The 13,382-nt window shown below is 39.2% G+C and overlaps 1 protein-coding gene across 3 annotated transcripts in view; it reads right to left on the bottom strand.

The window, feature by feature from the left end:
• Window positions 1-13,382, bottom strand: part of sh3pxd2ab (SH3 and PX domains 2Ab) — a 58,192-nt gene that overhangs the window by 38,154 nt on the left and 6,656 nt on the right. For 2 of the 3 annotated variants that reach the window (XM_089012279.1, XM_089012280.1), the window contains exons 1-5: window positions 12,727-12,964; window positions 9,582-9,662; window positions 5,676-5,751; window positions 4,464-4,540; window positions 922-1,013 (exon numbers count right to left, since the gene is read on the bottom strand). In XM_089012279.1, the coding sequence (XP_088868405.1) occupies window positions 922-1,013; window positions 4,464-4,540; window positions 5,676-5,751; window positions 9,582-9,662; window positions 12,727-12,798 (398 nt within the window). In that variant the 5' untranslated portion in view covers window positions 12,799-12,964. Of the gene's footprint in view, window positions 1-921; window positions 1,014-4,463; window positions 4,541-5,675; window positions 5,752-9,581; window positions 9,663-12,726; window positions 12,965-13,382 lie in introns of those variants that run through there. The other variant, XM_089012281.1, reaches the window with a different exon arrangement.

Genomic DNA, 13,382 nt, shown 5'->3' with positions numbered 1-13,382 from the left:
ATATACTGCCCTGGATAAATATTCCATAATAGCAAAAAATAAATAAATACATAAATAAAATGAATAAAGCGAACAAACCTGCTTATGAACAAAATGACTAACCAATAAAAGAAATAATAATAATAATAATAGTATTGATAATAATCATAATAATCATAATAAAATAAGCAAAATTAAAGCATATGCTGATGCTTTTTCCTTCCAAATGATTGTATTCCTCTACGCTGAATATAATAATGTATATAAAATTGGTTGATTTTAGTGTACATGCAAAATCCATGTGTTGATGCTTTATGATCCTCTCTATTAATATATAATAATAAAGATAATAATAATAACAATCATAATGATAATACTAATCCTAATACTACTACTACTACTACTACTACTAATAATAATAATAATAATAATAATAATAATAATACTACTACTACTACAACTACTACTACTAATAATAATAATAATGCATTCAATTTAGGATGCTTCTCAAAATTCTGATTATATTACTCCTAAAATCCCACTTTAGGAGTAATTCATGATTGTTGGATTTTAGGCTTTTCCGAGGGGCCACTGTGAATTGAAATGCAGTCCGCAAAAAGCACAAACCCCCCCCCCCCTCCCCAATCCCCAACGTAATACTTAGTCACCACAAACTTGAACAATTGGAATCTCGCACCAATTCAGCCCCGCGACTTCAAAGTGAGCATGACAAATGATGACACCGTGCCAAGATTTGAACTTTGCCGCGTTTCCATGACACCGTTGATCCTAATTTCGTTTGTTCTGAGATCCGATGTCCCCCCCCTGCCAGACGCTCCCTTTTCATTAAAGACCATCTCACTCATCTGGATCCAACACACACACATTACAATGAGAGCTTATGAGTAAGTGTATGGATTGCGTACAGTGATAGTTACTCACTCAATGGGAGGGTTGAGGTCCTCTGACTTGGTCTCAAAGAACTTCAGAACCTCCTCGCTTTGGGAAATGTGGGTGGGGAGCTTCATCAGAGCCTGCGGGAGGAAGAGAGAAAGCTTCTGTTTGGCACCTATTGAACAATCAAAGGTCGCTCATAGTCACAAGTAGGTTTGACAAGCAGTGAGTAAGAGTCAGTCAGATGAGAAGACCAGGTGGAGGGTGCGGAGGGAAAGGAAGAAGGCTTCTTAGCCCAGAGTCAAGCCCACGGGGGTGATATTCAATAACAATCGGCTGTTTCGGCCAGCTGCTCCAGAGCCATAAACAAAAACTTATAGAAACCATATTTAAAGGACAACCGACGTCTCCGGACAAGTTGTGTCCATAATTTGTAAAATGGCTTCAAATGACTTCTGCTGAGCGTATCTTACAAAGACTCCACCACATATAGCTATATTTTACGTTTTAAGACTCGCGCTGAATATTCCGGAAGTCTTGTTTTTAAGTTGGTGATGAGTCCGTACGTGACGTCACGTCTGGAACGCCCCTGACCGAAAAAGGGACACATTGTAGCAGTCCTTCCATCACGTCAATGCATTTTGCTGTACTTGTTTGGTCTGAAAACATCATGTTGCACCAAAAAGAGCCAGAAGAGGGCGAACAAGCTCCTTGTAAGGAATTTATCAGCCTGTGGAAAACGGGCTGATTAATTCCTCACACGGAGCTTGGTCGCCATTTTGTGCCTCTTTTTTGGTGCTACATTTCCCCCCGCTATTGCCTCAAAATGGCACTGAATAAATTATTTAATCGATTGCAAACATGTATGCTTTCCTCTTCAGAACTATTTGAATCATATTCAGAACTGGATGAGTAACAAGAAAGCATATTCTCCGAATCTGAAGCCATTGTTTTGATTCCAGAGCAAGGCAAGACGTCCTGACGTGACGTGACAAACAAGGGGGCGGGACCTTCTGAAACTCGCCTTTTCCGAGGTCATTTTGAAGTAGTTTTGGGACACTTTCACTCATTTTATTGGTGTTTTGCATTTGACTAAAAATATCAGCCTGCGTGTTTTGGGTATTTTTGATGCTATAAAACGTTTTTCTGATGTTAGTTAGGAAACACAAAAATGGTGTCGGTTGTCCTTTAAAATGGCATCTTGAGATGAGACTGTTTGTGATATTGGTTTAACTTCATTAGGTCAGGACATGTAGGGAGCCAGAACACTGCCATTAGGTCAAAAAAAAAAGAACAAAAGAAAGAAAATAGAACGGGAAAAGCAGGACCTGGAAAAATGCTGACTTGGAAAATATGAGAAGCAGTGTCATTGCATGAGGTGGTCACGAAGGGGAAATCCGAAGAGAGAAACGGCAACCACATTTTATGAGACACTTTTTTTTTCTTTTACAACATTTTATTTTCATAACAGGATCTTGTTTTAATACCTTTAATTATATTTCTCCAATGCCAAAAAATGTCATTTCTATGTCCAAACCACAGAGATGTCAGCCCATGAATGGAGTCCGTATGATGTAGTGCACCAAACGTAACATTTTGATGTATTCCAGATATGATTGTATCCTAAATTAACCCTTTGCTGAACAATAACCACCAATATTATTAGCTATCTAGCTGGCTAGCTAGCTATCTAGCTAGATAGCTAATATGTAGATAGCTATCTAGCTGGCTGGCTGGCCAGCTAGATGGCTAGCTGGCTAGCTAGATAGCTAATCGCTAGCTAGCTAGCTAATTGATAGCTAATAGCTAGCTAGATACCTATCCGGCTAGCTATGTATTAGCTATATAGCTGGCTATCTAGCTAATAGATAGTTATCTAGCTGGCCAGCTAGCTAGCTAATAGCTAGCTAGATACCCATCTGCCTAGATAGCTATTAGCCATCTATTAGCTATCTATCTATCTGGCTAGCTGGCTATGAGCTATCTATTAGCTAGCTAGCTAGCTTTCTATCTATTTGAGTTACTTCAGGGTTTAGTGAATGCTAGCGCGTGTGGCTGCCGCTGCTCACCCATGGAAAAACTTATCCTGTGACTGTAAAGTGACGTTGAGAGTTTGGAAAGGCGCTTATAAAATAAATGTATTATCATTATCATTGTTATTGTCATTATTATTATTATATTATGACACCAATTTGCGAAGGGGAATGACTGCCACCTAATGGACTGGAGTGGGACAGCGGTTTAGCTGCATCTCCAGAGTGTGACAGCAATGGTGTTTGTGTCAAGGAAAGTAACACCTTCTTGGCCACTGTAGATTTCTGAATGAAAAGCAGTGACTCCCCCCCAAATAAAAATAATAATAATAATAATAATAATAATAATAATAAATAATAATAATAATAATGAAGAAAAGGTCACGTAACGGCGTGCTGCGTTGACTTGACTGATTCATTTATGCTTCCCTTCGTATATTCTGCTCAAAGTGAGTGTGCCCCCACTTCCTTGGCTTCCTTTCAAGGCTGCCTATTTATGCAGGCCACAGGAAATGAGCGGTGCAGATAGAGCGCTCCATTTCCTGTCCATGCCTGGGACAGGAAGATAAATGCCGAAAGGCTGCCCCCCGAAAGACTCGCGGCACTTACGCACAAGGAATAAGAAGCACTTAAAGGACAACCGATGCCTTCGGACAAGTTGTGTCCATAATTTGTAAAATGGCTTCAAATGACCTCTACTGAGCGTATTTTACAAAGATTTCACCACATGTAGCTATATTTTACGTTTTAAGACTCGCACTGAATATTCAGGTCAAATCTTGTTTTCGAGTTCATGACGATCCCCACGTGACGTCATGTAAGGAACGCCCCTGACCGAGAAAGTGACACACAATGCATTTTGCGGTACTTTGGTCTGAAAACTTCGTGTTGATGGCGAAAATAGAAGAAAAACACAACGCGATGGTGAATCGTTGTGTGTTGCACCAAGACTACTATTTGATACTAGTTGACACAAATTCCCAGCCGACAAATCAGCCCATTTCCAACGGCGCTTGTGCGCCATCTTCTGCATTTTCTGGGACACTACATTACAGTCCAGATGCCATTGACGGGTTGAATTGATATGGGAGGACTCCTTTAATCGATTGCAAACATGTATGCTTTCCTCTTCAGAACTATTTGAATCATATTCATAACAAGAAAGCATCTTCAACGAATCTGAAGCCATTGTTTTGATTCTTGAACAAGGCAAGACGTCTTGGCGTGACGTCACGATCCAAGGGGGCGGGACTGCCTTCTGAAACTGGCCACTTCCGGTTTCATTTTAAAGTTGTTTTTGGACACTTTAAGTCATTTTTATTGGTGTTTTTCATTTGACTAAAAATATAAAAACGTTTTTCTGATGTCAGTTAGCAAACAAAAAAATGGTGTCGGTTGTCCTTTAAGAGATAGCTTGTCCCTTGTCACCATGACCAACACTGACACTGAAGAGACAGTCATTGTCTGTAATATAAAATTTGATGGCATTTATAATTAATAAAAATACATCTATGGACATGTGTTACAGGGCAATTACAGGCGAAATTTTGGTCTTACTTTGCAGTAGTTGTCCAAGTGCTTTAGCCTTTTGACGGCGACATCTCGGATGTGGCTTCGGCGAAATAGGACTTTACCTTCAAGATTAATAAACACAACAGTCAGTTTGCTGTATTATTTTTTTTCATATTGCAAAGAGGCTTATGACAAAAATGTGAGGGATGAAAATAAAACCTGAACTGCTGACCAATTGTGAGTTTTTGCGGTGCTGTTTTGCTTTATGATTTTGAAACATTTTAGCGAAAGGCGCTTTTCTGTTGATATCGATGGAGCTTCAGTCAATGATGCTGAACAGAGGCACAAAAATAGAGCAATTGAGTTTACCTGACAAAGAATCTCATTATTTCTCCCTTCTGCTTTGACTCAAAATACGGTGATCGGATTAAACCAATTTTGCCTCGCGAACCTCCTGCCAACATGGCCGACAACGCGGCGCTCGGGGATTTGTGGAGTAAATGCTCATAAAAAGTAAAACAATGAAGCATGATTGGCCAATCTGGTGTACAATAAACTCGTCAAAAAATATGGGCTGTACTTCCTTCGTCTATTCATAGAAAATTACGTCCGTGTTAAATATAATCCAATTCAAGCTGTTCACAGGAGCGGGAAACATTAAATATTTGGAATTTTTTTAATATATTTATATATTATACTTGGAAAACTTTATCCATTCATTGAAGGTGCGCCTTATAGGCCGGTGTGCCGTATATTTGGAAAAAGTTTGAAAATACACCATTCATTGGGGGTTTATATATATATATATATATATATATATATATATATATATATATATATATATATATATATATATATATATATATATATATATATATATATATATATATATATAGTAAAGTCTCGTTATATTGATATTCTCGGGAGTCCGAAAAAATATCGATATAACCGGACTATCGATATATCCGACCCTGCGTGCATGTAATTTTCTCCTTGCGTTCATAGAAATAGTATCATAATAAGCAGTACTATCGATATAACCGATATCGATACGAGACTTTACTGTATATATATTTTTTTATATATATTTCCCCCCACATAGTCCCAAAAAAAGTTTAATTTGTAACGAGTAAACCTCAAATACATGGGATATACATGTAAGTATACCATAAACTATACAGAATTTGCTCTTATTGGTCAAAATAATCTTATCATCACGTCAAATTATGTTGAAGTCTCTAAATGTGTCAAATTTACCTGGCAAAAACGGGATTATCCTCTTTTTGGGGTCTTTCTGTCCTCCTTCAATGGGAAATTGGTCAAGAATCCGCATCTGCAAACGGAAAGCAATACAATCACAAGTGCCCGAAAATCCGTCTGACCGTCTGATCCGATGTATCACTGTATATATATATATATATATATATATATATATATATATATATATATATATATATATATATATATATATATATATATATATATATTTTAGAGCGTTGTAGCTGCTATTTGTTAGCATTTAGCTTTATGTGTTAGCATGAAGATGGCACATTTTTCAATGGACACAATGGCGGCTCATTCTCCATTTTGTTTTGTTAAATGGCAGGCTTTATCTCAATTTTCTGAACGCTTGTTTTAAACTCTTCAAGTACAAGTGAGCGCCACCAGTACATTTACTTCGTACAGATCAATCCCTGTTGTTCATTTGCGATCGGGGAGCATGTTTGATTCTGAGCCCGTCACATTGAGGAGCTTTGACTTTAATCAAAACCATATTGCATTTGGTTGAAATTTTCATTTGACTGTGAAAACAAAATCCAGTTGACACATGGCGGTGTTTATCAGCTGAGGTTGTGCTTTTCTATGAAACAAGTCGGGCGGGGTTGTGTTCTTTTGGTTATAATGCTCATAAATTGTAGCCGTCATTGATTTCGAATGTAACAAGCTCTCTCGCAAAAAAAAAAAGTTTCTTCGTTGGACACCCTTCAACTCCCTTTGCGATGGGAGTCCTCTCTCAACACCTTACGGCGAGACCCGTAGGACGTGATGACATCATCTTGTGGGACGTGGCTGGATACACTCACAGTTTCAACGCATAGCGGGTGTGAAATATGCTTGGGTGGTAACAGCTGGTGAAGTGGAACTGGATTCACACGAGATATGCAGTGAACGCCAGATTTCAGAGAAATATTTTTGTTTTTTTTTTGTTTTTCCCCACTCGATTTCTCAATCCCAGTTCCTAGAATGATGAGTTTGGGGATCAGTTGCGCAACAATTTCATCGAAAAACAATCCTGGTACGGTGATACCTTGGCTTACAAACTTAATTGGTTCCCAGACAGAGTTTGTAAGGTGAAAACTATGTATCGCAAAAAATGATTTCCCATAGGAAACCATTAAAATGAGAATAATCCGTTTCCAGGTCCCCGTAAAACATTATTTTCTACTTTCGAATTTTCTAAGCCTTAAAACTACACAAACTATACCTTATTTTATGTATAATAAATGTGCTATGGTATTATAATTAAAGAAATAAACTGTACCGTATATTAAAGTTGTTTTATTTACATTTATGATGGTCGTTGATGGCTTGACTTTGACTTTGATGAATGGAGTGGCCGGTTTCATCAGCATTAAACCCTCCCCTTCTTACTGCTGCGTTCTTGACCAATCACGTGGCTTTAACCGATAACTGGGGGCGGGGAATAGAGGACCAAAACAAGCCGGGTGCCATTTTTTTTAGGAAAACGGGCTCGTTCGCGAACGACACATCACCCATTGTGGCAGCTCCGTGTGTATCCCGAAAAATAGTTCGTAAGCCAAGGGATTTGTAAACCGAGGTATCACGGTACTCTTGCAAAATCGTAATAATTGTGCTGAATTGAATTCATAGGGATGAGTAGGCCAAATCAGGCCAATAAACAACACCGCATGGTACTGGAGACAATGCAACTTTTTTTTGGGGGGGGGAGAGGAATCTTAGGACGGAGGAGGAATTTGAAGGAATGTTGATGTGGGCAGGGACTCCGACTCGGAGTCATGTTTTGACATCTCTTCGACAGTTGTTTACTACAGAGAGATTAGAGTGAACTGACCACTTCTTTCTCAGACATGATTGGTCTGTTTTTGCAGATATCAAGCGATAAAAATCTCACAAATCAGAAGCCGTGTGAAGAATTGCCTCGTCAATCGCTAAGCACGTCTGTTTTGCGTTAAATCCCACAGAATTCAAGCAGGGTACGGCCGATGGCGATTCGGTTGCGCAATCCGATAACAATGGCAAACTAACAGTTTTTTTTAGGGAGGTTTTGGTCCAAAAGGCATAAGCAGGCCAGGTTGTACACTCCCAAATCCTTACGTGGAATGCAGCAAAAACCCCTTGTGCCTAATCCATTGAGGCTGCATGGGTGTGGAGTTTGAAAACTCCCTTTTGCTTCTCTTGGAAGGTAAACTCTGCTTGACACACTGACCGCTCCAAGAAAACAGTGAGAAGGAAGAAGAAGAAAAAAAAGAAAGGATCTGTGCTCAGCACTATTTTGACGTGAAAATAGATGGACGTGTGCAAGTATTAGGGAAAAAGAAGCACATTGAAGCTAAACAGCAAGAAGGAAAACAAGCAAAAGCGGCGGATAATATACGATGATTGTTACCCAGAGGGACTGTATGAGTTATGCTAAGTGCACCAAGTGGAGAGATTTAAAACATAATAATAATAATAATAATACATATCATAGAACATAATCAGTCAGGACAAAATAAGTAATCAGAGGAGCTTCAGGGTATAGTCCCCCAACTTTAGAGCAGTGACCTATCATAGCAGAGGTCTGGGATCGTCACCTCTGGACATTAGCTATATATATATATATATATATATATATATATATATATAAACAAAAGTTCACGTTCGGGTTTGAGGGAGGAGAAATGTTCTGATGCATCGGTAGATGGAATGCAATATGATCGCTTCAAAATACCAGGAAAGTATTTCCGTCAGGACATCAGTTTTCGGAAGAATTAGTCCATGTTATTCCAAACTACACCCCCCTCCCACTTGTCTTTGGTTTTAGTTTACTAATCCTCACCAAATTTGCTTTCCCGTTTCCTTAAGTGCACCTGCTCAATGCCGCTCAAAAAATTGTCATCACCCCCCCCCCCCCCCCCGCCCCCGCACGCTTCACACGCTTTATTAAAATGCACTTTTTACACACGCGCTTTGCGTGTACAGCTGTGGAGTGTTGATCCTGACAGATAAAACAAATACACCTTAACAGTAGACAAATGTTGACAGAAACGTGGGAGAAAATCTTGTTTCCATCAAAACGGAGACACGTTTCCTGAATATTAGCACGGGACTACAGAACAAAAGACTTTTCCCTCTGTGGTCGACCCAAAGGCTACTAAAAAAAAGTTTCTAAAGTACTAAAAAAAGGTTCGCCTCAGGGGACGTTTTCAACACAGGCAGGGGGGCTGCGATTGAGTCATTTAAGACATTATAAAAAGCAGAAACTTGTGAATCTGTTAGCATAGTGACGCTACACAAAGTGGCTAACGCGCGAATGCTAGCAAGCTTCAAGTTCTTGTTTGACAAAAACAAAAGATATACAGTGATACCTTGGCTTAATAACTTAATTGCTTCCCAGACAGAGTGTGTAAGGTGAAAACTGTGTATCCCAAAAATTAATTTCCCATAGGAAACCATTAACATGAGCATAATCCGATCCCAGGTGCCCATAAAACATAATTTTCTACTTTCTAATCCTCTAAGACTTAAAACTACACAAAATATACCTTATGTTATGTATAATAAATGTGCTATGGTATTATAATTAAAGATATAAACTATATAATAAAGTTGTTTTATTTACCTTTGTGATGCTCGTTGATGGCTTGATGGAATGGATAGCTTTTTGCATAAAGTGTCTCAACAGACGCAAGACGACACACTAGAAACATCATTACTAGACAGACTAGTAGAAAATTATGTTTTATGGGCACCTGGGAACGGATTAGTCTCATTTGAATGGTTTCCTATGGGAAAATAATTTTTGGGATACACATTTTTTGCCTTACACACTCTGTCTGGGAACCAATTAAGTTCGGAAGCCATGGTATCACTGTAAATACATAAATAAATACTTGTTTGTGTGTCGCTTGTATGGCATACCTGTAGGTCGAAGAATTTGCTGTATCTCCTGTAGATGACATGAGATGTGGAGTCCGAGTAGGTCACATTGATAAGGTACACCTAAGTGAGAGAAACGCAAACAAGAAAGCCATTAAAATCTTTTGTCGGTGATGCCACAGCGGCACCGCTAGAGCTTTGTTTACTCAAGTGAAACACACACACAAATACACAAAGCTCATTCCCTCCAGTCTTAACTTGAGGAGTTCGACAAAGGTCAATTCAACTCATTAAAGTCGCTGCGCTTCACTGACACATCGGAAAGCCGTCAGGGGGTTAATGCCTGGTTCAACGGATTTCAGGTAACGCGTCATGCCTGGAAATCGTTTTGTGACGTGTTAAGATGTGCGAGCATGACTCTAGTGGTTCCAAAATTGAAATTCTGAAGGTGGGGGGTGCTCCAATTGCGTCAAAGCATTGACAGCTGTGAATTGTATACACATCCAGAAGCTATACTGGGAATAGCATTTGCGTAGCAGACATCAACCACTAGCGTGACAAAACACAGTCAATTCACATTAATGTTTCTATTTGTATGAACAATTAAGGGCTAAAATATATTTCTTAGCACTTTGAGGTTTTTGGGAAACAGATAGCTTAACCCAGTGGCGAGCGGTGCATGTCACTCCTCGGCCTTCAGTAGTGCTATGTCCGAATCACTCCACAGCTGCGAGTGTGGTGTGATTTACGAAACGTCCACTAGAGGATGTGGTTGACCAGGCAAAACCGTAAGAAATAATGCCATTAAACTACACAAATATTTACTATGAACGTGTGGATTTATGATAACACCACAAAATTGCAATATTATTTGATATTTTTGCTAGCTTTGTAGCAGTCCAACCTAAATGATGTCCATCTTTTCTTGAAAAGTCAGTTTTGAAAATGGCTTTAACAGTATACAGTAAAGTCTCGTTATATCGATATCGGATATATCGATAGTCCCGGTTATATCGATACTATTTCTATGCACGCACGGAGAAAATTACATGCAAACAGGGTCGGACATATCGATAGTCCCGGTTATATCGATATTTTTTCGGGCTCCCTTGAATATCGATATAACGAGACTTTACTGTATCTGCAAGCAAATCCATTTACTTTCCTTCTTCAGCCATTGTAGGTTGAAAAACATCCAATAAATCAACACAAAAAAATACAGATAGTGTGCTAGCTCTGGCCAGTATGCTTTTATCACTTGCAGCAAGTGATTTTTTTTAATTATAATACCACAGCACATTTATTATATATAAAATAAGGTATATTTTGTGTAGCTTTAAGGCTTAGAAAATTAGAAAGTAGAATTTTTTATGGGAACGGATTATTCTCATTTTAATGGTTTCCTATGGGAAATTAATTTTTGGGATACACACTTTTCGCCTTACACACTGTCTGGGAAACAATTAAGTTTGTAAGCCCAGGTATCACTGTATTCATTGCTAGGGACACTTTAGCACAAGGATGCATGCATAATGTTGCATAACAATTACCATATGGCCCAAAACAAATTAATTCTTGACGTTTTTTTTTTCCATCCCATCATGCTCATACCGAATCATAAACAAGGATGAGTTGCCATGGTCCTGTCAGGCCCTGGAAGGAAGTTACACTCGAACTGTGAGGAAGGACAAAAGACAAAGGGTTGCTTCTTTCCTCCCTCCAACCGGATAAGCATTTTCAGTTGCTTACCTCATTGATAATGCGATTTTTTTTTCTACTTCCCTATAGGGGACTTCCCAAACCTCCATTTTCCTTCCCTCGGGATTGTCAGTCTGTGCTTTGAGCTTTTAGTGGCCTTGGGGAGATCCCCACTCAGCAGGAGATGGATGAGGCAATTGATCCTTACTCTTCAGGTTAATTAATCCAATTTCATCCATTGGACTAATTGATTTTTGGGGGTCTACTGAGACATGTGTTGTTACTTAAAGGACAACAGACACCTTTTTTTTTTTGTTTCCTAACTGACATCAGAAAAACGTTTTATAGCATCTAAAATAAATTTCTCCACTGTGAGACTAATAAAGGCAAATCCAATCCAATCCAATCCAAAATACCCAAAACAGGCAATGCAGGCTGATATTTTTAGTCAAATGCAAAACACCAATAAAAATGACTTAAAGCACAGGTGTCAAAGTCAAGGCCCGCGGGCCAAATCCGGCCCGCCACATCACTTTTTTCAGCCCGCGAAAGCAAATCAAACTTGTTAAATTCCATGATGATTGCTAAAATCTGAGCCAAAATGTCATATTTTTGGATGTCAACCACAATAAAAGTCATTATTCTTGACTTCAGATTTGAAAACGAGTTATTCATTAATTTGCTGTGTGCTCTATATGTAATATTTGACGGGATTTAAACATTCTAATGGGTTCCCCAAATTCATAACGGCCCTCGAGAGGAAACCATAACTACAATGTGGCCCGCGGCAAAAAATGACTGACACCCCGGACTTAAGTGTACCAAAACTGCTTCAAAATGACCTCGGAAACGGCGAGTTTCAGAAGGTCCCGCCCCCTTGTTCGTGACGTCACGCCAGGATACTCCAGACACAAAACAATGGCTTCAGAGCGTTCGCATAGTGCCTCTTTTGCAATTTTGCACAACCCTGCGGATCACGTTATAATCAGTGTAGCTCCAGCTCTGAACTCACTTGAACCACTGTCTGATAATTTGCCCATTGTCGCAGTTATTCCTGAGAGGTACTATTTACATTAAGAAATTAGATTAGATTACATTAGATTAGCCTTTATGTGTGTCCTCCACATTTATCTGTCATGTCTTCTTTATGATGATACTCGTGCAGCATAGAGACAAATTCCTTATGTGTCCTACATACTTGGCCAATAAAGATGATTCTGATTCTACATCACTCCATTAAATGTTTGAAGTAAAAACAGGAATAAAAAACTGCTTGCTAAAATAAACACTGTCGAGTCAATATTTTCCGAGGAAGCCCGTGTTGCGGAAGTACTTGGCAATGATTTTACAAATGTAGATGCAATCTGGTAATGATCCCAAAAAAAGGCACATCCCATGATTCCCATTTTCTTGTGATTCCCAAGCTTGTTTACGGGCTACCACCAAAACGAAGCGCATCTAAAAAAACAGGAGTATTCATCCAACTTACATAGTGCTTGGAGGGATTCCTCCTCTTCTGCACATCCACAACATTGACGTCAAGCACCATCCTGAGTTGCATCTCGACTGAATTGAAGTTTCACCGCGAATGCAAAAACGAAACGTCTGCCCATGAAAGCCAGAAAAAAACTGAACAACCACCGTCAATTGCCTTTTGTAAAGTTAACTAGAGGGGAAAATCCGGGCATCCATGAGAAGAGGGTGCTTCTTGCTCGCTTCTTGCAGCTTCTGATACATGACAGCGCAATAAAAGTAGCGTTTCATCAACGGTCCTCCTCCCCAGAAAAGAGGGGGATGGACCACCAAGAAAAAAGGGAGTCGGCAGGGCGGTCCCTTGCACCGACAATTTGCTCCAGTTGGTCCGAGAACAATGACTGTTGAATCTATATCAAAAGATACGCGGAACTCACTTGTTGTAACGACTTTATAGATGGACAAAAACTACGTGGAAGTAGTTTTCAAAGACAAAAAAAATAAATAATCAAACTCAAAACACGTGCTACGAAATAGGGAGTTCGAGTGTTTGTCGCATGGGGGAGCCAAAACACAATAAAGCATATTTCACTGTGATTAAAAAAAATATGTCGATACAGTTTCGGTAGCAACTCCAAACAACGATTTACAATTAAGTACTACTGCACACTG

Source organism: Hippocampus bargibanti, linkage group LG13, assembly GCF_051943395.1.
Source record: "Hippocampus bargibanti isolate YZ-2025 linkage group LG13, ASM5194339v1, whole genome shotgun sequence".
In the NCBI taxonomy this organism is placed as follows: Eukaryota; Metazoa; Chordata; class Actinopteri; order Syngnathiformes; family Syngnathidae; genus Hippocampus; species Hippocampus bargibanti.
The sequence above is the reverse complement of the archived record's forward strand: the minus strand, read 5'-3'. Positions and strand labels throughout refer to the sequence as shown.